The 24,149-nt window shown below is 39.1% G+C and overlaps 2 protein-coding genes across 2 annotated transcripts in view; one reads left to right on the top strand and one right to left on the bottom strand.

The window, feature by feature from the left end:
* LOC102303074 (VPS10 domain-containing receptor SorCS1) overlaps window positions 1-5,821 on the top strand; it is a gene marked incomplete at its 5' end in the record, with an annotated part of 48,178 nt that extends 42,357 nt beyond the window's left edge. Inside the window, 4 exon segments of the mRNA XM_005914144.3 lie at window positions 812-911; window positions 1,269-1,377; window positions 2,406-2,560; window positions 3,838-5,821. Of these exon segments, the coding sequence (XP_005914206.2) occupies window positions 812-911; window positions 1,269-1,377; window positions 2,406-2,560; window positions 3,838-3,896 (423 nt within the window).
* Window positions 5,822-5,890: 69 nt separating this feature from the next.
* sorcs3b (sortilin related VPS10 domain containing receptor 3b) overlaps window positions 5,891-24,149 on the bottom strand; it is a 53,558-nt gene continuing 35,299 nt past the window's right edge. Inside the window, exons 14-27 of the mRNA XM_005914142.3 lie at window positions 23,364-23,471; window positions 23,001-23,118; window positions 22,746-22,879; window positions 22,047-22,160; window positions 21,290-21,461; window positions 18,959-19,145; window positions 18,560-18,693; window positions 18,067-18,190; window positions 17,643-17,755; window positions 17,285-17,419; window positions 16,530-16,629; window positions 15,594-15,699; window positions 15,345-15,505; window positions 5,891-9,873 (exon numbers count right to left, since the gene is read on the bottom strand). Coding sequence (XP_005914204.1) covers window positions 9,809-9,873; window positions 15,345-15,505; window positions 15,594-15,699; window positions 16,530-16,629; window positions 17,285-17,419; window positions 17,643-17,755; window positions 18,067-18,190; window positions 18,560-18,693; window positions 18,959-19,145; window positions 21,290-21,461; window positions 22,047-22,160; window positions 22,746-22,879; window positions 23,001-23,118; window positions 23,364-23,471 — 1,771 coding nt within the window. The 3' untranslated portion in view covers window positions 5,891-9,808. The remainder of the gene's footprint in view (window positions 9,874-15,344; window positions 15,506-15,593; window positions 15,700-16,529; window positions 16,630-17,284; window positions 17,420-17,642; window positions 17,756-18,066; window positions 18,191-18,559; window positions 18,694-18,958; window positions 19,146-21,289; window positions 21,462-22,046; window positions 22,161-22,745; window positions 22,880-23,000; window positions 23,119-23,363; window positions 23,472-24,149) is intronic.

Here is a 24,149-nt window from a genome sequence, read left to right as displayed (position 1 = left end):
AGAACCTCACAGACAATAGGGTAATAAATCTTCAGTTCACTGTTCTCATCTCCAGTGAATGACTTGCAATGTGGAGGCACTGAGTGAGCGCCAACACATACACATGTGCATCGATGAGTGCATGTGTGGAGGAGCTTATTAAAATGTGTAATAGATTTACTGACCCTGATATGCCACTAGAACAAAAAGTAATTATTCATACTGTGTAGAGCGGTCTAATTTTAACCAGTGGAAAGATTTTAGAAAGAGCGAGATGGAATTAGTGAGGCATGGCTAAGGACTCAAATGGGCACTGGGAAGGCATTTTGGTCTCTTGCTAAATGACTGCTTCATCAAGGTGTGAAAAGCAGGGGAACTTGAGTCTCTTCAGGGAGAAAAATTAAAACAGCAATTTTAAGATATTAGAACACACTTTGATTTCCAATAATGTTGCCTCACTGAACCTATAAATGGGCAAATCACATTCCCTTTAAAAGGAAGCATGACAAGGAAATAGTTTGAAAAACTCCCCGCTGTGATGGAAATGGCAGAAGATTATTTTTTAATGTCACTGCCACACCATAAGCAGAACACCTGGTTACCTGATAAGGGTTTTCCCCCACCATTAAAGCCTGTTAGGTTTCAGTGCAGCAGGTTTGGTTTTCCCTGTGTCACATCACCATTTGCTCCTCTTTAGAAGGAAGCAAAAACTCTGATCCATAATTCAAGCTGTTGGATGGAATGGCTGTGGTTGAAATATTGATGACTGTGAAATATTCCTATATAGCTGCCGCTAACTGAGCCTTCTCCGCTCTGCCACTTCTCGTCATAGCTTTCTCAGGTTCTGCTAAGTGCTCTGAACCAAGACCTCATCCAGTTCACACTCAAACCGGGGGTGCAGGTAAACGTGTACGCCACACGGCTGTCTCCAGGTGAGCCTGCTGCGTCTGTCACACACCTACCTGAACAAATGGCAGGCAGTCTGATCCATTTTTGTTAGAGATGTGTTCCAGACCCCATTTCTGGGGTCGTGTTGGGGCCAGACTGTGTGCGGTTCTTCTAGTTTGAGGCTGAAAATGAGATCTACATGTGAACGAGCTTTCAGCTTTTCAAATGCTTATTAAAAATTAAACAGAAGTCTGGAAAGTACAGCTTATGTATTTTGTCATATTGTTGTATTCGTTTTCCATGTTCTCTCTGTTTATACTGCGCTGACTGATATTTAACAGAATTGCAATATAATCTTGGCCTGTATATGTGCTCATTTTCTCCATCTTTCTGCTTCAAAGCTCCTCTCGTGGACAGCAGTGATAGTGGCCACAGCGGCACGGCGGTCATCATGCTGGTGTCAGTTGTCCTGATGGGCCTGGCTGCCTTTGTTATATATAAATTTAAAAGGTACAAAATACTTGGGTGACAGAGCACAGTCAGAGAAAGATAAGTTAGGCGGAGTCATAAAAATAAGCCCTCTGATTTGCAGACGCATCCATGAAGTTGTCTGTGATAAAATACGTTATTGCTTTGTTTGTTTGTGTGTATTCGCACGGCCCTATTTAGGGTTGCTCCCATTATCTAGAAGCAAGCACCTAACTGCCGAACTCCTAAAACTTTCCAGAAGTATTCAGACTCCATATATCTCTGAGTTATGGACATCCACGACACAATAATAGCTTGAGAAATAAGACAATTCCCCTCTGTCTCAATCTGCAGAATATTACAGGGAATGACAGGCTAATCAATTCTCCCAGAGCGCTGAATGGGTGTCAGAGTCCTGCAGTTATCAATATTCATCTATCTGACAATGTGAGGGTTGACCTTTCGGAAATGCTAAACACAGCTATCCAAGGTGAGGCATACTCTGCAGAATGGCAGGAAAGGTTGAGAAGATGAATCCTGAGACAACACACATTATACAGTGAGGGACATACAGTAAATAGCATCCTCTGCTGGAGGTAATCCCATGCCAATCACAGGGGGATGGTTTTGTTCGTCAGTAGTTTGTGGAATTTTACTCATTATAAAGCAAACACTGCTGAACTTTATGGATAGTAATTACTACATTAAGAAATCAACTTGGAGTTCTTAAGCTCCCCCAAATGTCACAGCACCAGCTGCAGCACAAAAACACAAGGGGGTGAATCTGAAATTAGAAATGCAAGATGTTAGTTTTAAGCAGAATTGGGGATGCATCTGAAGGGATGAAAAATTGATTGAAAAGTGAGGTGAACAATATGAAATGTGAGAGAGCAATGCCCAGTGGAATGCAAAATGCCCTAGTTTCCAGCTTTCAAGCAATCCTTTCCCATCCTTAACAGTTAAAAATAGTGCGTGACACATTATGCCTAGTGAAGGCATTAGTGAAACAGACCTGATGGCAGGTTTCCATTAACTTGCTTCCCTTTCCCCACCTTGTGCACGACCTGCAGGAAGATCCCAGGCATGAACACATACACGGCAGAGCAGCCTGACAAAGAACAAGAGGTCATCCCGTCAGTGACCTCCATAGCCGTCCCAAACCCTGAGGGGGACAAGCTGACCGCACTGGATCACGTGGATGTACAGCTGGACTCAAAAAGCAGAGGTGTGTAGCGCTTTGTTAAAGCTACAGGCTTTATTCAGCTTGTATCAGCAACAAAATAGGTGTCATCTTCCCAGGCAGCCAAGCCGGTGGTGTACTTGTCACTAAAACTGCATAATTACTTACCTGATAGAATTGAGGTAACTGGAATTTTATTTGTAGTGCTAAGAGCAATAACAAAATGACATTTAGAAGATTCGTTTCTTTTCTGGGACATTATCGCCATTAATTTGGAGATCCCACAGAAAGCACTGTCAACAGTTTTTTAAATTTTTTTTATTCAGAATGAACTATAAAACACGGTTTACAGCAGTGTCTGTGAAGAAGCCAAAAAGGGCACACTTACTTTACAGGCTATAATTGAAGGGAGCAAATGTAGATAATGAGTTCAAAGAGGATTATCCTGGTGGAATCTTCTGGACAGTCATGGCAGGAGCGAAAGTGAGAGTTACTTAAAGTGGAAATTCACAGAGAAACTGAAATAATGAAACTGTGCAACATAAATCTGGTATTTCTTGTTGACTAGTACGCTCTTCCATTAAGAATCATAGTTTTGAACATGTACATTGACAAACGCATGATGCTACACCTGATACATTTTTATTGTATGATTCCCAGAAGACGTCTTGTTTGATACTGTATGTAGCAGTGTCTTCATTAAAGATGAACCAAATGTTTGGCAAAAAAAAATGACTAGCCACGTGCTAGGAAATCAGAAAGCTATATCTTAATCACGACATGCTAAAACTGTGTTCACTGAAAGGCATCGTGTCTTTATTTGTAAATAATAAATATTTGAAACATTAAAGAAAATTGTCGCAGTCAGGAGCGCTGGCCACAAGTTAAAGCTCGCCGACTTGATATTCGCTTACTATTAAGTGCCAATTCTATTTTTCCTCCCCGTGTATTGTCAGACGAGTTGCCAAGACAGAGTTATTATTTTGTGTTATGTATTTATGTATTTGCCAGCCTGACTTTGGCACAGTGAGGTATTAGCACGCACAGGTAAGCGAAGCACAACCAAGTGTGAGCTAAAGTGATGAGAATGTCTCGGTGAATTATTTGACCCAATAAAATAATTAGTACAGCTGCAAAGAAGCAGAGTGGTGAAAGCATTTTCATCAAGAAATATATATGAAGTTCCGGTTGATTTACCTCCACGCGTAGCTAAACAATCGACCCATCCAAGATAAATGTGTTTGCCTGCAAAAATACACCCTCATGCAAATAGCATACATAAAATTCCTCCCGTGTCGCTTTCCTTTCTTCTCCCTCGCCAGGCTACCTGCCATCTCACACAGACATCAAGCTCTCTGATGAAGCACCCCATGTGTTTTAATGTTGAGAGTCTATGACCGACTCGAAAGCAATACATCTTCTTTGGCAGTTACTTCCAGCAAGCTATGAAACCACGGTCACAATGAATGGTCTCGAGTGTTTTGCTACCCATGCATGGATGGACCAGTTCACACTGTGCTGCCTAATCCCTCTGAGGAGACTGTACAGATTTATACTTGCTTCTTGAAAAGGAACACTTTTTGACTGAAATACTTGTATTTTTGCAAGGACACTGATCTTTTTATGTAAATAATGTACATCCATAATGGAAGAAGTCTCAGCTGGTTACAGCTGCGCCTGCCCAAATATGAAAATATCAAATGGGAGTGATGTGTAATCATATCTCAAAATATTCTACCGTTTCTGTTTTTGGACTTGTGTTTGTGGAGTTTACTTTATTTAACTATGTGGAAATAGCTTATCTGAGTAAGACAGTGAGGGAAGCAGATTCATTAAGCTCTGTACAATCAGTAAATCTTATCAGGAGATTCTCATCAAATGAAAGCTTGCAATATCCAGGAGATGAAGGAGAGCTCCTAGTCCCAGATCTGTGTATTCCATCAAGCCTGCCTCTGTGCCGCTCAAAATGTTATAATATGTGTCATAACAAAAATAAGAACAGAAGATTACAGTAGATGGGTATGCACAGCAGATGAAAATCCGAGCAATCCCTCTTGTCTAGTAGACTCAAATAAGTCATTTTGGTGACAATGAAGGCAGCGGAATGAATGCTAACGTCATAAATGTTACCCTGCTTTAACGCGAACAACACATTAGTGCTCTAAATCATTGTTTTGGGCTATTATTGCAACGGTAGTCTTATATTTGATTGTCATACGGTCAACTTTAACTGTTGCACAAAACAGTGACTTTTACACTTTGTATTTATTCACTGCCAGAAGCATTTCTGGTGTATTCGGGTTTCTATACAGAGAACAAAATGTAAATTTTCAGAATAATAACACTGCAGCAGACACTCACTGTAATGCAGTAAAAAAGCGCTAAATTTACACTTTAGTTATTAGATCAAGGTTTATTTTCAGTTTGTCGCCTCCTTGACACAATTATTACTTACTTTTCATATTTTCTTTGAACTGCTGGTACTGTGAAGGATGTGGTGCCTTTTTATAGGAAAAGAGTGAAACTGTGGATTTTTGGTTTTTTGTAATTCACTTTTTATTTACTCTGGACTGTTTATGATATTAAGATGATACCGACATCTACACATAGCATTTCCTCGGTTTACTGCAATGCACGGGAGCCTGCAGTCTGTTTAAGGTTTACCCCCAAGGACTCGGCGGACAAAAGCCTGCAGATTTGTTCATCTCGTTCGCTGCAAGGGACACAGAGATAGAGAAGACATATCTCCTGTCAACAAGGCTCAGCCTACGCACACTGCTTTGGTCAGCTGCTGTCTCTTTGGGATAAGTACTAAAGTTCTTCTTCATCAAACTTTTCTTTTTAAGTGTTGTCAGCATCATATGTCAGTAAGACAAATTGACTAGAGGCTTCTCCATACTTCTTCCCTCCAATCCTCCAATTGAGCCTGAAGCATAAATAAACTCGTCTTCAGACAAACTCTCATCTCTCCACATGGTCATCTGAAGATTTTTTTTTCTTTGTGCTTGTTATTTATTTAACAACTATTTTTTGTTAAGTCCGAATAATTAACCTGTGAATACGATTGTGAACATATTTGCATGACCTTTTTTTTCTATTTCAAGCTACCTAAATATGTCTTAGGTAAAAAAAAAAAGAAAAGAAATGTTAACAATGTGAACTGGAAAATGTTATGTTTCTCAACGGGCTAGACTAATCATTCATTATAAGTGATGTGATTATTCAGTGGGTTGTTACTGTGTTTTTCATTTGATCTTGCAGAAGTAACCATAATTACATAAATAATAAAGAAGAAACACAAAAGGATTGCAGTGTGGCTGCTATATTTCTGCTGTTTAAACCACGTAGTTAACTCGCAGGCTATGCAAAGTCAATCAGCAAGGCTCATGAGGAGCAAAAGTAAGGCTCTACCCTAGCCGACTGTGAGTCTATCACAAATTGGTACTTTTGATTGATAGGCACGCTCACATTGTAGAATTAGTTGCTTCTTCTTCTTTGTCTCTTAACAAGTGTTGCTTAGCATGCCTGAAGTTTCAGTGCAGCCATTTGCATAATACAATGGGGCAGAGCGAGAGGACAATGAAAAGCACCAAGTAGCCTGGAGTGATTCTAATGGGATAGTTCCTTGGCTCTCCCACTGTGCAACAAATTAATTATCCCCTCTCCAGGAAATCAACACACACACACACACAAAATCAACAAGGAAGATTTTCCCAGTCTGGGTAGCACCTTGAATGAAAAATGTCCCACAACAATAACCCACAGCAATATTGTGTTAGCCACAGTGTGAAATTGATGAGCATGTTTCCTTTCATTGAGTGCTACATTACAGTGTCTGGCTGCAGCGAATCATCCATTAGTGATTGTCACCGTTCAATTTGATTGTGCACTGCCGAACATCCCAGGGCAGTTAGAGAAAGGCCTTGGTGTTAATTCAGACTGAGAGCAGGAGCGAGAATAAGACTCTCGAGGCGTTGATGGCTGTTGGAGTGATGAAGATTGGTGTGCGATATGAAGCCGTTGAAGTGGCAAACAAAATGCAAAACACAGAAACAAGGTCCTGGTTGCTGCAGCTTTGTGTGTGAAGACATATTTCAGCCAATCAACCACAGTGTTTTATGCTCCAATCTCACTGTCTTTCACATTTCTTTTGTAACTCAGAGAAGAAATCATACTAATACCCCCGTACTAACATCTGCTTTTCATCACTTGACCACAGCCGTAGTAATTGTTCCCATTAAAAAGAAACCAGCTATAACTGGCAACTTGAATGATAGAGTGTTAGAGGTAAAATGAAGCTCAGTCTAAATGTCAGATGGGAATCTTCACATGGGTGTTATCACACTTCTGCCCATTAAATCTGACTTCAGAGCCTCTGTGGGATCATTAAAAGTGCTGTGGTGAGCCTGATACACTGGCTGCTACATGGCACCTGTGTTTCAGATAAGGCTGTGGTGGTGCTGTTAAAGAGAAGCTTCTCGAACCCTTTGGCTTTTAGGTTTGTGTCATGACAACCCCAACATTTTTTGTAAGCACTGCGAGCCATTTCTTAATCTTACATGTTCCACTGTTAGGCTTACTGTGGGTGTATGCATAATACAAAACATAATTCCATATAAAAATACATTTATTTTGAACAATTTCAAAATGGCAATTTGTTCACAGTAAGAAATGTGATTCCAAACAAGACGATTTTATATCATCGACAAAAAAGAACAATATCATAGAAGTTTCATGTTTCATGCACAACTCTGGGCAAATGCACAACTAGACTATAAGACAAGGTGTTTAATAGTTTGTTTAATGTGTCAAGTAAAGTTTAAAATCACAATGATATATATTTATATATATATATTTATATATACAGTACTGGCTCACCCCAATAAAAGTCTTTTATAGTCTTTTATCACAGATAATTAGGGCATGCTACTGTAAAAAAAAAACCAAACGAACAAAAAAAACCCCAATGAAATTAAAAAAGTGGACATACATCTTTCTGTGAGACTTAAAATCAAGGAAAGACACAACTGCCTGCTCAGTGGGCTGCCTTAACGACAATGTATGAAGATGCTAGTGTACAGATTTAAATTCCATCTTATTCTATGTACATGTTGTCGATATTTCCCCTTGTAAGGCCAGACTTTCATGATGTTGTATACCATATTCTGAGAAACAGTCATTGAAAGCACCATGTTATCTAACAGAGCAGAAACATACATCCCTGTCTTATACTCTTTACCAACAGTCACATATGTATGCATAAGCATTATATCTACAACTCAAAGACCTCTAGTTTTAGGATGGTAACGTTTAGCTTGAGCATAAAGTTTAAGAGGTTAATAGAATAAATTATATGATTTAAAAAAAAAAATCAAACAATCTATTATATTTTTGTCTTATATTATAGTCACACTCAGGAAAACAGTGACGTGAGCCAAAATTACTGAGACTGTGTACAATGATGATCTTGTCACCTGAAATGATTGTTTCAAAGACAGGGACCAGGTTTGCAACCACTCGCAGTCAGTTGCCTTTGGTGGATGAAGACAGCAATAAAACGGTCAGTCTGCTTTCAGTTTGAATGTAGCTGGCTCTACATACACAGAAATTCACATTAAATGGAAATTCACACAAACTATTTACAGAGTTCAGCCAGAACCTCATAGATCTGAAACAGAATTTCCTCCACAAATAATGACATCATTGCTGCAAAATGACAGAGATGGTCAGCAACCTTGCTTTCATATAGAGATACAACCAGAATACAACTTGTTGGCAACCAGTTGAGTCATGTCTCCTATTTCAAAGAGATGCGCCGCAGATGAGTTGTGCTCATTGGTGCAGACTGACTCAGATTGATTGCATTGTGTTGCAATCTATGTTTATAAATGAGACTGCAGTTTTATGCAAACCTTTGCTAACCTGTCTGAAGGTGACTGCACTCAGTCTGAGTCAGGCCATGATTGTTTAGAGACAAAGGTTGAAGGTGTTGCATGCTCAACTTCTGCTTCTTATTTGCAATTGGTCGCCAAATGCAAAAAAAATCTGATGCAATCACAAGGCCACCACCCATTTTTCATAGTCATAATGGGGTTGCAGTGCTAGTTTTATACTAGTGCAACTGAGCTATTATGAAGGAAGAGCAGAATGTAATCTGCCCCATCATGCAAGTCTTTGTTGGATGGGTTGACTATCCATTAAAGCTGTGTCCGCACAACAAGTGATTCTCAGCAGTGCTGTGACCAGAGACCACAAAGTCAACCTCAAGTGACTATAGATCAAAAAAACTGCTAACAAAGCAAAGTGGACAAGTCCAAGATAAACTTTTCTCAAAATTGAGGCAATCGATTGAAGTGACTACCAGAGAGATGCTGGTGATTGACTTACAACCTGGTAATCAATACAGAGCATAACCGAGGCAACCAGAGCCTGGAATGATCGCTAGCAACCAACTGTTGGTTTCAGATGCATGAATTGCTCCCTGTGTGGACACGGCTCTTCAGGATGTAACAAAGAGGAAAAAGTAAACAAAAAGTATGAATAAAGTAAAATATTGTAATTGACAGAGTTGATCATTTTTAGTCAAATTAGTATGATAGAGATAAATATGAATGCAGCAGAACCTTTTTATTAGATGGAATCAGTATTTTCCAGCCTTGTTGAGTAGTATTCTAATATTCCCACAGGGCTGTCTCCTTACGACAACCACTGAGAAATCAATGTCGAGTTTACAAACTATAGTAAAGCCTATCCATCCTCTCTCTAGTACTAATCTCTCCATTAATAATATCCTCCTTCTTATTAACATTATACCCATATATTCCTAACACTGTTTTCTCTAGAAGGGCACCTACCAAAGCTTCCGGGGTATTTGTTTCCCAAATACTATACAAAAGGAGTAAAACAATATTTAAAGCAGCACAACATCATCTGAGTATTCATAATATTAATAATGTTCATATTAGCAATGTAGGATTCATGGCATGTGGTAAAGAGTGAGGGAGTCTTGATGCCACTTACTTTTTGCTTGTTGCTGCACTTATTAACACATTTCAGCAATAACTGTCCCCAAACTAGAGGCCCTGTAGTCTGGCTCAGTGGATTCATCTTTATCATCTGGTATTGTAAACTAGATGCTTATTCTATCCACATGAATAAAAAAAAACATGTCTCGGAACGATAGCAGCTATTGGCATGAAAACAAAGAAGAAGAAAAAAAGACCAGTGAATAAAACTATTTCAGCACAATTGAAACACAACGATCAGTACTTACTCTGTAACAGAGCTCATGTCTTAGACATTAGTACAGTTTGGAAATTCCCTTGTAACAATTCTCTCCATATTTCTGCCAATTCCACCTGAAAAAAAGAAGAAGAGGTGAACAAATTATTAAACTGAGTAAATAAAATAGCAGGGGACTGCTGTGGCATGATTTGGTTTTTTTTGTGTTTTTTAATTAAATGGCTTGTAGAGGCTTTTATATTTAATTGCATCATTCATGCATTTTGCCTGAAACACACTAAAAGAACATGGCTTATCCGAGCAGGGCTGAGCTGGTGATGACGGTAGGCTGATAAGATACAATCGCCGTGACAAGTGCGGTCATTCAGATCGTGCAGACACTGGCTTATTCGAAAGTTGAACTTCAGCGTCTCAAACATCTCAGTTCAATAAATTCAGCCATTTGTATAGAGCAGCCTGAACCTAATTTCATGTTCATTCTCATAAGTAATAACCTGCAATAAATTCATTAAGGTGGAGACCTGGCTGTCAGTTCAGATTTACAAAAGACTTACAGATTTTTTTTAGCTTTAAATTAATCTTATAAGAGGGATGTTTTAAGAGTAAAACTTGTGTAGCCTGCAGCAAATTGAGTATTTAATATAAAAGATAAAATGAGCTTTAAAATTGAGATTGGAATTCTAGTGCTTTTTAAAATGAACCAGAAACAGTAACTGTATATTAACTAAAGTGAGCTCTTTCACCTCTATAAAGCTAAAAGCACAGCTCAAAGAAATGAGCAGAACACTTGATTGTCACAGTATAACACAGTCGGTTAAACATCAAGTTTATCAGTCTGTTCGGTTAGGAAGCATAAACTATTGTAAATCCATTTCACCTGCTTTGGTAACAGTGAAAGTGACAACAGGTTCACTGGAGAGGCAACAACAAGACAGCTGCTAAAAAAGGAATGTTTCTGCAGGAGGTGGTCACAGACAGTTGCTCTCTCCTTATCCCCCCCGACTGATTTTTCTCTTATTTTGCTTTTTATTAGTGTCCTTGTCACTACTGGTAGCATGAAACAATACCTGCAGCCCATTCAGGCTGCACAGGTAGCTGCCCCAGGATGGCGCATCCATACATGCCATCACAAAAACTTTGGTGTATGTCTAAGGACAGTCTCAAGATTGTGGACATGATACCAAAAGACTGGCTAATACATGCAGAGAGGTGGACAAGACCGAAGAAGGGCATCAACCAAGAAGCAGGATCGGCCTCTGCTCCTGTGTGTGTGGAGAAACAGGGGGAGCACTGCCAGAGCCTTACAGAATGACCTCTAGTGGGCTCATTGTGCATATTTCTGACCAAACTGTCAGGAACAGACTACGGGAGACTGGGATGAAGGACTGAAGTCCTTTACTGGGACCTGTGCTCACAGCCCACCACCGTGCAGCTTGGCTGGCATACGCCAAAGAATGCAAAAATTGGCAGTATCCACCTCTGATCCCCTGTTGGCTTCACAGATGAAAGCAGGTTCGCTCTGACAATGAGTCAAAGAGTCTGGAGACACCATGGGAAACTTTATGATGTCTGAAACATCATCCGGCATTACAAGTTTTCGCGTGGGTCAGTGATGATCTTATCCTTATCCTTGCAAGGTCATACAGACCTGCATACACAGACTGCTGTTTGGTACCAGGAGGGAATCCTCAGAACTTTTGTCAGACCCTATGCCGGTCTACATTGCTCTCATGTGTCCAGAGGGCATTTAAGGCAGTGATACACTGACTGGCTCTCATATTACCAGGCCAGGGCTGATGATTTTGGTTACAATTGATGTCGTTGCATCATTTTGTTTGCAACAAATTATAGATTATACATCAGTAAATAGTTACAACTTAGATATGTCATTCATCAAGATGGAGTGTTTGACTTAAGCGTTTCATGGATTTTTTTTGAGCAGTATACTTATTTCCTTCTGTCTGGATGGCTGCTGTAAAGAGACAGAAATGAGTTAATATGTTTTCAGACATGTTAACTTCCATTTCTATATCAAATGATTCTTATTCTAGTTAGGTTTTGTTTCAAATCTAGATGGTTCTATTTTATTTCAGACCAATACATAACAAACATTACTAATGAAGCTGCAATGAACCATTTTTGTGGCTGCTTTGGAAAGCAAAAATAATTAATATACAGATCTGTTCAGATTTATGTGGCCAATTGTTTTTCAGTAAACATGTTACTTTGCACAACCAGTTGTTACAAAATAACACGATCCCCTCTTTCAGCTCTGTGTTTGGTCTCCTATAAAGTTTTTATAGCTGCAAAATGTCTCAGTATTTTTTTCATCTAACTTTTAATCTTGACTACTTGCTGTTTGGTGCTGAGCTGCTGGTGTTTTTAGAGCTTTTCACAATAACAGTGGACTCAACATGCTAGTTGCAGATTGCATAGCTAAGGTTAAGTCCACTGTAAAGCCCTGCAAAGCTGAGGGGAGCTGCAGAGTCAGAGGTTAATTCTCTGTAGGTTCATCAATAAGAACACCTTTCAAGCTGTCCTGTCACATTGCCTTTTGACACACTATTATTAGAAAACAACTCAGAATCGATTTAAGGATGTCACTTAAGAGTAACCATCAATGGAGCACATGCAGGATACACCCGAGACTGATAGCTGTGACCAATTATGTAGCCGAATGAGAGGTGCTCTTCAAAAGTTACTGCTTCAGTGTTTTGTCTCTTTGACCAAGAGATGACATTTGATACTCCTACACTGAGTCTAGTGAATTCAGGTGTAATTTTTGGAGGTTACATGCAGTACAAGCCTCATCCTCCTTTCAAAAACAGTTTCCTTTTTCCTCATACAGCATCAATTTTGTACGTACAAATGCTAATCAGAGAATTCTAACTTGTCTTCCTTAGTTGATTGCTAGGTAGACTGGTCCTGACAACTTCCTGTCTTGTATAATGTATCATACATGAATCCCCTTTCCAGCATAATTAATCCCCATTTCAACTCAACTGTAATTTTCTACGGAGCCCATATGAGCTGTCATTTTAATCATTTAGTATTAACATATATCAAATGAAAGTCCTTAACTAAGCTGCCAAAAAAATGTTCATTTAAGTCTGTCAGATACTGCTTGAAACATTCAAATCTTCCTTTTAACCTTCATGAATTCTGACTGTAATTTTACTTAATAGCTTCAGCGGCATTGTGACAGCTACCAGTGATAAGAGATTCTTCTTCGTTTTAAAGCATGTAAGGATATTTGGACTAAAGTGAGGACACATAAAATCACTGAACCCACACATTAATTAAATTAAACTCTCTAAGGAAATATTTCCCACTGGCTGGTGGAAGACCTGCCTTACAAGACATGGAAGGTTCAGTACTGTATAACAAATGTGCTCTATTTATTCCACATTTTTAAAAAGAGTTCACAAAATTGTGTAGGTAAATCATTGATGGCAATACTCAAAACAGATGAACAATCATATTAATCCTGCAGTAAGCTGAACAGCGACTTGGACTAACAGATGGTAGACTTTATAACGTTCCTGTAAAATAGTGAAAACCGAATACAGCAGACTCAGCTTTCTGGGAACATTTATATCTCAGCCAGAATTGGAATACATGAAAATCAAACCAAGCTGATGAGTACTAATGAAATCTTTAAGCAGCAGGTTGTAAATTCATTTAGCATAGCGAGCCACAGATTAAAGGCCCCATGCTGCTCTGCCCTTTTCTAAATAAACACTCTCGAAAGCAACTAAAAAGGAGTCAATTTGTTTCAGATCAGCAAGGACTTGGTTGAAACAGCTGAGAAATGAAGAACAGCCAAAGTGCTGAGTGACCAGAAAAAAGGCCTGCAGCCCACATGTCTGTGTCAGGAGCACTGCAATGCTAGTTTTGTCAAACAGTCCACACCGTCTGCAGGGACTGAATAGTTCTCATCTAAAAGACATCACAGCGGATGTCAAGCATAGCAATCAAAAAGTTAACTTGTCATGGTGATATCTGGTTTCTGTGCAGATGCTGCAGTTGTGCTCGGGCTGTGCAAATTGCAAAAATATGACACACAGCATTGATAAAGACGTCGCAGCACCTCAGACACACACTGAATTCTAATGTATTTTTGAGTAGTTTCACTAAAAAAATAAAAAACATGCCATTTTAAATAAGAGCAAAAAGAACATCCTCGTATTTTGAGTCTACGCTATATTAAATTTCAGATTTATTCAAATGCTCAGTGATGTTTTTTAGGGCAATAAAAAGTTAATCAGCATCTGTCTTTTACAATAACATTCAGCCTTTAAACCCCGTATTAATAAAATACATATTATTACATTAAAAAATAATCACAGTAGGTTCTCATATACTCTTAATGTGGGCCTGAAATAAAAGCTTGCATCATGATACACTGTCTCTTCAATGATTGAGAGCAACAAAGTACATTCGTGGGGAACTTATACTGTACTTGACTATTTGACATTTATACTATATGTTTACACACTATGTTTTAACATAAAGTAGGTCCAGCATTTTATTGAAATATATGATCTAACATGTTAATACAGTATGTAAGGCAGAAACAGAGCTTGCACAATTGGAACAAGCTTGAAAGTGAATATTTGATCTGATCATCTTTAACTCTCTTAGCAGCATTCTTGTAATTTCTTTAAGTAGTCTTCAGGAATAGTTCTCCAGGGTTCTTGAAGGACTTTCAAAGCTCTTATTTGGATGTTGGCTGCCTTTTGTTCCTGTTCTCTATCAAGATGATCCCAAAATGCTTCAATAATGTTGAGATCTGGACTCTGAGGAGGCCAATCTGTGACTGCTACTATTTCAATTTGTGCTTTTTCTATCCTGTAGACACTCACTGTTGTACCTCACTTCTGACCTCCTCCATTCATATTGATTATGATTTGAACAAAAAACTTCAAATGTGGACTGATTACTCAATGAGACCAGTTTCCTCAACTTTTTTTAAGGATACACTGCACAGCTCGCTGCGATCTGCCAGGTTTTTAGCTAATAGCACCGTAAGAATCACCTTGTTGTTGCAAAAAGTAATATTTTGTGTTTTTCAATCTATATTGTTAACATTTTTCATACAAATTACATTTTTTGACAGGCTAACAAAGTGCCAAACAATACAATTTAAAATTGGTTCTTTGTTAGGTTTTCTGTGATGTGTAGATACAACACTGTTAATTCTGTAAGCCAAGAGCCTTTTTAAGCTTAAATGATTTATACCTCAGTGTTAAGTGGTTCATAAAAATACTCTGAAAATGGTCAGGTACAAGAGCTGCACTGAAAATAAGTAAAAAAAAAGCAACCAATGTCAAAAGAAAAACTTTGAAAGACCTTCAGAAAGCCTGGAGAATTATTGCTCCTGACCATTAAAAAAAATTAGACATAGCATGGGTACTTGGAAGCAACATATATATAGAAAAGAGGGATGCCTCACAACTTTTGCACAGTAGTGCAGCCTCATTAGAGTGTAGATTTTATGTCACTACTCCATTAGTAATAATTACAGCACATTTTTCAACAACACAGTCACAGTTTGCCTGCAGTAAAGGCATTTTGAAAGGATTACCTATGTTCCTCGCCTCCAGCTCTTTTTCCATGAGTTCTTTCTGGGAGGGAAACTCACTGAGCTTGACCTTGGACATGGTGTCATTCTGACCGACTGTGCTTATCACTTCTGGCTCCTTCTCATGGCTGTCCTCAGTCTGGACGTGGACCCAAGGGATTTTCCTAAGAGACAGCAGAGCAATAAAGATGATTAGCTTTTGATTATCAAGTGAGTTCAACAGTATTTACTTCGTTATCTCAATAAACATACCTTTTGAACTTGTAGATGAAGAATGCAGCTAAACCAACAAACACCACGATGAGCAGCATCAGCATGGCCGACCCACTGGGAAGTGAGTTTGAGTCCACAAGTGGTGCTGAAAGCCAAACACCATAAATGAGCACCAAACTTTTTACATAATATGTGTTAAACTCATTCCTTTTTCCTAAACCATGTCCTATTCCAAGGATATTACTTCATTACCCAATGTCATGAAGAGCATATCCGTACATGTTATCCCCTCAGGGCATAAAAAGCACCTTTAGGAGGTCCACTGCTTCTCTCCAGGGTTCATACTGCATGCAGCAGTAGCTTATGCATAGTCATGGCTTTATAAATGCTGAGATGCAATATTCAAAGTATTTCCTCTCACTGCCCATCTTTCTCCCCGTCACAGAGAAGCCTATGAAGTCTTTGACCTTTCCGGATCATTTTAAAGGCAACCCAGACCTTTGTATGCAGACACAAATGAAGACAGATCCATTGGTGGATGAAAAGGGTAAAGACACGCGAGGTGATCGACACGTTTTTACGATATGCTAATGACCCGGTGACCCTGTGAATTTCCCGTGCATATCAAACACCTGCTTTGTCAATCATGTGATTGATTGGCTGACTTCAAAGAGAGCTACTGTCTCATAGCCTCAGGTGCAAAACTGGCACTCTGTGAAGGATATTTAAATCCTGTGATATACAGCATCGTCCGTCTCTCAGGAAACACTTTGTCTTTGCCTTGCTTTATTTTTTCAGAGCGTTGTTAAAATTCAATGTCAAACCAGTCTAACGAAGACACATCTTATCTAATGCTCTGTGGATCTGTAGACATGCTGTATTAATCTGCCGTAAAATAAGCCTAGGGCCTGTTTGAGTGTTTTGTTTTCACATATCTCTAAAAGGGTTTCAATGTAACGACTGCTGAAAACTTACCCAGAGTTTGCTGAGTCATGTACACAATAATGCGAATGTCAGCTTTCAGTTCAAACTGGATCAGGCCTTGGTTCAGTGCGGTGACAAAAATATTTGATATCTGTCACAGGATTTTAACAAAAACACACAGAAAACACAAAGGTTTACATTAAAATTTCACGAACAAGCAAGACATTTTTGGAAAAGAAAAGATTGATACAATAATTAGCTCAGCTTAGCATAATGGCCGGTGGCGCCATTGACTGGCTCTCTCCATCGTTCAAAGATTTGCCCGATAATTAACACATTACAGTGCATTTCTCTCGCGTTTTGCACTTACTTTGTTTGAGTCCTAGCAAAATAAGCAGTCTGCGGATCTTTTGTGAGCTCAAAAGCTTTTGCTCAAGATCATTTAACAAAAAGAAATAAAAATCAACTATTCTGACAAAAAGACAGGAGCCTGAGATGGAAGTGGCAGAACTGAAGATGTTAAGAGTTTTACTGAGGATGTAGTGAAGGAGGACGTGCAAGTGCTTTTGTGACAGAGGAGGATGCTAGGGATACGCTAAAAGAAGAAGAAGGAAAACAGAAGAAATAAATACCAACTATGGAAACATGCATACCAACCATATGAACAAACAGTCTTATTATCCTATTAACAGCCTTTAGGTCCTCTTAAATATCTAGCATAAATATAAATACAATGTATCTTTAATGTCCAGGAAACAGCAGCTCTACATAAAAGCTGACATGATCTACATTATTGTGGCTCTTACCATCTCAAGAGCCGCTTCGCTCCCACTCTTGTGCTCAGTAGATGTCTGCTCATCAGGCAGAATAAAGAGCTCTGCTGTAGTTGGAAGCCCTGGATACAGAGATACCAGCAGCTGATCTTCATGAATCCCAGACACCTGCAGTGACGCGAAAACACGACAGCCAGGTATGGCTTTACTCTGAAGGCTAAATTCACACTAAATAATGTGTCTCCTAAACAAAATAAAAGAAGAACACATGGGTTACAAAACATCATGACTGCTGTGTCATTTTAGCGCACCCGTATAAAATAGTAATGACCCTGAAAGCCATTGGTGTTCGCTGTCAACTGCAGGAAAGATCTCTTAGGAACTGATGTACCTGTGATAGAGCTGTCCGCACCACACGGCCTATGTCCTCCCTCCATTCGGGGATGTCAGGATTGTGCTCATCAAGCGCTGGCGAAAACGACAACAGCAGTGACCTGAAGAACTCTGGAAAAAAGGTGAAGTGATGTCTGTTAGAATATTAACGCTACTTCTAGTTTAGGTTTTGATTAATCTGATGTGCAGTTTTGTCCTTTTTCATTTGGCAACATCTGCCTTGAAGTTAATTGCTCCTCGAGATTTCGTGTTCGCATACCGTGACATTTTATTCATTAGATAAGTCCACGTTGACATCAACGTGGCGAAGCTTGCAGCGCTGACCGAGAGGCATCACACTTTCCCTGAGATAGCATATTGCATATTCATGTAACAGGCATCTCTCCAATTAAAGTGCTTTGAAGACTGTCTCCCCCACTCACCTTTAACAGTTATAACTTTTGAATCCTGCATTACAGTGCTCCCAGAAGCAACCTGGACCGTGACCTTGCTTTTTCCTTCGCTCTGAAATGTGTGTGAGATGCTTCCCTCCAAGGTTATAATGGGCTGGATTTCAAAAGGAAAAACACAGAGAAATGCACAGAAAAAGCTGCATCCTCATGGCTGAATATAGAACACTACGTATATCTACTGTATAATGAGGGGATGCTGCGCTGAACACAATCAATCTCAGGCAAATATAATCAACCATCCAAGCTGGATCCTCCAGAATGGCACAGGGCAGTCACATACTGTCACTTTTTCCATGATTTGTGGGGAGATCTGTGTAGATTTACACTTTCAGATTACAAACAAGAGCACAAAGACATCAAGGGAGGAGTGGGAAGATGGGGAAAAAAGCAGCAGTAAAAAGGATAAATGCCTTGTGTGTATAGAAGAATGGTGGGAGGAGGTGGAGGAGGAGAAGCGTCTCACCTCAGAGCTGTTGTCAAACCACCAGAAGAAGGTCAATGTTCTGGTGTGGCTCGGCCAAACCACTGCAGTCAGATTAGCCTCCTTCCCTCTGACGGCTACAATGGGAGCGGAGAGATACACCCGCTCTAGTGGACCTGCGGCAATGACAAATATGGCATCATATATCCATACATGCATCGAATGAATGCAGCCAGCAAGAAAAGTATTATTGTGATCGCAGTTGATGTACATTTAGCTTCAGGTGTGTGCTTTTGCATTTTCCAAGGTTAAAATGCATAAAAGTAGTAAAACCATGACTGAAATGCAATTCAGCGGGAACGTGACTATCCATGAAAGAAAAGAGGTTTATGCTATCTGCACAGCCTCAGGAATCAGTAATGATGTTTCTTATTCACATACTGGTGATGTGTAAAAACAGTGTGCTGCTGTCAGATCCTTGGCTGTTTTCTGCCGTAGCTGTCACGCGGTAAATCCCAGTCGTTCTGTAGATGTGCTTGATGCCATCATCCGCCCTGCTCAGGTTAGAGTACGTGATCTTGATGCCATCTCCAAAGTCTAGCTGGATGCTGGTCCTCAGCGAGTCTCCCTGTGGACAGATGGTATTACATAGCATCTGTCATCATGGCTTAGGTCAGGATACTTTCACTTGGACCACATGCAAGGGAAGAACGATCAGTCTGCCGCTGAAGTGCTGGAGCTGAGATGTCATATAGGCTGTGTCATAAACACTTTGAAGGTGAATATGAATGGAAAAAGACAGAAATTCAGCAGAGAAAACAAGTCAAAATGTGAAAAGAGAGACGCAGAGGCAAAAAAGGTCATGAAAGAGTCCCAAAGTAAGATGGAGGAGTTTATAATCTGGTGTCATTTTTCCAGCTGATCACTCAAAAACAGACACATTGCCATCACCAAAGTGTTTTTCATACAAATTACAGAAACTTTAACAACAAACTTTTGGTTTTATTACTCAGGCTTTGAGCTATCTGTAGTGAGATGCCACGCTGAAACAAAAGATCAAATAAACTTCATTTGTGGTGATCAAAGCTATGAAAAATTGCACTTTAAAAACATTCAGCAACACCCTGTCAGGCATTTCAGAAGAATCTAGTTCCAATTAAATTAGTTAACAATAAGATCTCAGGACTAACTTCTTCCTTAACTAACCTCAAATTGTTTCTTTTTCTTACATTTAATGAACTTACAAAAAGGTGCAAATCTATGTTATGTTAAAAGAGGTAAATTTGAGTGGAACAGGGAACAAGGAAAAACAATGTTTGAGGTGATATTTCATAAATACATCCATTTTTCAGGCTAAAGGTTTTTTTTTTGATAACCTTCGAGTTAAAGCCGTTCAAGTTTTTGGGCGATCTATGTAAATCCTACAAGGTACACACATTGCATTCAGATCTGGTTTTTGGTGCAGTAATGTGCTGCTGTGAATATATTAGTCATAAATAGATCAACGTTGTATATATTAGTATTTTGAATATCACACTTTTCTCTTTTCTGCATTTGTCTTTTGAAAAAATCAATACATATTTCCCAGAAGAGAAGTCTTACAAAATATTCCTGAGAATAATTTGAGATTTCAGATTACTTTTAAATGAGGTTGATAACTACCATCATCATTTCCAGTTCCATCCATTTTTGTAACTGCTTATCCAATTCTGGGTAGTGGAGGAGGGGGCTTAAATCGACGTTCTTTTCTTTGGGTTAGGGTTAGGAAAATGAAACAATGAACACCTCGGAAGAAATTAAGAAACCGTCTTCCTTTCTTTTATGCGGTCTTTTCTATCACTGGCTATTATATTCTTTTTTTCTCTCTCCTCCAAAATGAATCTCAGTTGTGCCTCATGGAGAACTGGATGATGATTCCTCGTAGGCTCCCAGTTCCCGCCGAGCGAGCCAGACCGATGGACGACATCTGGAATCCGATGCTGTTTTCTGGCAGACGATGACGACATCAGCTCAAATAGCTTCTTCAATCTCTTAAACTCATCTGAACTGATGCAGATCCTATTGCCTTTGACATCATGATATTGTAACATGCAGCTTTTCCAGCCCCTCCGTTTTTTGCTTTGTTTATCTTTTTAAACAAGCTTATATACGTTTCCTTTCTGGAATCAACTGTACATCAGTTGTTCTATTTGCTGTCCTCTCTGTTGCATAATTTACTATTAATTATGTTTTGTAAGGTGACCTTGATTGTCAGCGCCATTTAGTAAAGTTTTTTATTATTACAATCAACTCTGAAACCAGTTTTCACATTTTTCTTTTACATCTTTTACGTCCCTAATTATTTCAGATCATTTATGCTAGCCTGTAGGCCATCATTAATTGAGAATAACATCCTTTGTAAATGTGTCCATCTCCAGCAAGGCACATTGTTTCTTACAGGTTTTAATAGGAGGTTCAGTTTGTCACCATAAATTATATTTAAACAACAAAATATAGTAGCTGAAAAAGAGGACATAGCATGTCTGATTTAATGGACACTTGAGCAGATCTTTTCTTTAAAATTTGCTCCTACCACCTCCTACCACACACAAATGGAAAAGTATTCAACATAACATCCTCACTTCTATATAACAGCAAGACAAAAGTAAATGAGTCATTCATTTAGCTTAGGAATTAGGGAAAAAAAGCAGGAGAGCACTAGCCTGGGTTTGGTTCATTATGCAATATCTGCTTCTTCTTACACTGCAGTGACTTTTAGGTGTAATAACTCACCTCATTGAGGGAGACCATAAAAGTAACGTTGCTTCCAACAGGGGAACTGAGCTCTCCCTGACTGGTAGACAGCTGGAGGCCCCGGGGTGCTCTGGGATGACACGGCTGCCTCCTGGGCGAGTACACATTCCTCCCTGCCTCCTTACAATTATTGGACAAAACCTTCCGATACCTTTTGAGCATAGAGTAAGTAAAGAGCATTGTCACATCGCATAACAGAACCCAGCATTAGATACATGTTTTACCAGTTTTCAAAAAACATAAAGACTTAACTGTTAAGTGCCAGTAAATTTTCATAGAGCTCACAGCTATTTACAAAAAGAGGGGAAAAAAAATGTTTTTCCCAAAAGATTTTTTTTCTTTGTTCACCACTATCACATTTATTTTTTATTTATTTCCGCTTGGAAGATGCTCCTCAGTTTTATTTCTGCAATTTAGTGCAGGAAAATAGCACCCAGCAACAGCACATACTGTGCATTTGGCAGGCTGAAATTCAGACCTCTATGAGCACACTTAATTTTGTCAGTTTCCTGAATGTAAAAAAGCTTTATAACCAAAAACCTGTTTTGAATTATTATACATTATGAATTATTATATATTTTAGAATTGGGAAATAATGCAGATTGGGCCCTCCGAGCCCTATTTCTCAACCAATAGGAAGTAAACTATTATTTTCTGTTTATGTACTACACAACATGACAAAAAAGGTGTAATGGGATATTGTTTTGTGATGGACTGAACATTGGGGGCCACTTACCCTGTGCTGTTTAGGAAGCTTTGGCTGGTGCTGCAGCTTTTAGCCGCACCGTTTGGATTAAACCAAAAAGCAGGGGAGCAATTCCCATCTGCCTGGCGCTCCCATCCATAATCACTGCCAAAGCAAAGCAAAACAAAACAAAGCAAAAAAAACTTCATGAAATGATAAACACTGCTACTCAGAGTAATCTAGCTATCCACGCTTTTGTAGTGGGGCAAATGCTTTGCATTTGGAGCTTCATGGCATATTTTAAGACCATAACTAGAGACATGATTGTCAGACATGTGGGATCAAACAGAATTTCAGACAGATGGATAAAAGATATTTAAAATTCATTTAACGATCCATTATTAATTGAATTCTAATAAGTCACTTGACATTATGCAAATCACAGCAGCGCGATGAAAAGTTCTTAACTCCGATCCATATTTTTCAAACTATAATTATATCCGATGAACAGAGTCATATTGGTTATTCTGTAAATATGCCGTGTAAGAGGGATATTAAGCCTTATGAAGTTCTGCAAACTGATACTTTTGTTCTTTTATTACAGCCCTAATTACACACAACTGAATTAGATGTTCAAAGTAGAGAGGCTGTTTGGTAAACATGTGATGAAAGAAATTAAGAGTCACTGGGGATAAAAAAAAGTGAGTTACAATATATTCCCTGCTAGGAACACTGAATACAAGCCATTACCATTCGAAATCATAAGCTGTGCAGGGGCATGGCTCTGAGGAATAGATCCTGGAATAGTCTTGGGCCAGCATGCAACGGTTGCCTGGCCTGCGCTTCATATAGATCTGCTTCTCACCCATCACACAGAGCTCTCCCTATATCGCAAAGAAGGAAAGAGAAAAAGCTTGTCTTCTTTTTCACAAGTCTGAAAGAAACAAATGTGCAAACACGCGCTCGAATCGTTAATAAATCAGAAGTGATTAATAATCCTGTTACCTTGTTGTGCAGGTACCATGTCTGATAATCTCCATCCATGCATCTCCTGCTAAAGAGGCCTTTGTAGTCAATCTTAATCAGTTGCCACTCTGACCGATGGCTGAAGTGCCCAAAGAAACTGAAAGATGATGCATAAGAAAAGCAAGATTATCTTGAGACATAGACACGCAGTTTTCTGATATCATATTCAGCACCTGCAATCTGAAGTCTGTCATTAATGTTAACAGGCAACATAAAATTCCTCTTGATTAGAAGTCTAAGTTAATCAGTTGAACCTTTCCTTGTTTATATCAACACAAGAGTTAATTCTTTAGATTTGATATTGTTCTATTCCTCTTGGACGCTACCCATGTGTCTCCTTACGTGATAATATGATTGTCAGACTCTGGCTCCATTAAAACTCCATCCACATACAGAGGAGCCAAGGAGAAGCTGTGGCGGTCCCATTTCTTTCCTTCATCTAGACTGATCCTGCGTAAAGGAAGACAACAACTGTCAGTGGACGAATATCTACCTACCGTTGTTTATCTAGCTGTAGTAGATAAAATTATTGTTTTCTCTGTGCGTGTAACATTAAACATCACAAGCACACAGGTTACAGAAAGAAAAAGCAAGAACAAAGAAATATGATAAAAGATTTGAGTTCATTTAGCTTTTGCCGCGGGTGAAAAATGAAGCACCTTGAATTCTCTTCAATGTGAAAAATTATCTTGACAACAGACTGAACAATAGAACAAATGTTCCTTGGCCCAGGTAGATTTTTGAAGGTGACAACAGAAAAGAGAGATATGACTCAGGTTGTAACATTAGAAATAGATTTGGGGGGTTTCAAATCACCTCTCTCGGAGCTTAATCACATTTGACAGGGCTGTAGTGTGCAGGGACATCAAAGTAGATAGTGTTACAGAGCTCCCACAATATGAGGGACTTATGAGGGCATTCTGAGTCTCATATTTCCACCCTGCTCTACTCCTCATTTACATAAAAGCACTCAAACCATCATATCCAACTACGAGTACAAAGCTGTAACAGACTCTCTTCCGCTGGAAATGACTCTGACGGTTCTGAAGCTGCAGCACCGATACAATAATCATGCAAACTTGGCCCATCAGCATTTTAAAACATTAAATATAATCATATGCTGCACCC

Source organism: Haplochromis burtoni, unplaced genomic scaffold, assembly GCF_018398535.1.
Source record: "Haplochromis burtoni strain Fernald_Lab_line unplaced genomic scaffold, NCSU_Asbu1 Contig_7, whole genome shotgun sequence".
Classification (NCBI taxonomy): Eukaryota; Metazoa; Chordata; class Actinopteri; order Cichliformes; family Cichlidae; genus Haplochromis; species Haplochromis burtoni.
Note: the sequence above shows the minus strand (reverse complement) of the source record. Positions and strands in the feature narration are given on the sequence as shown.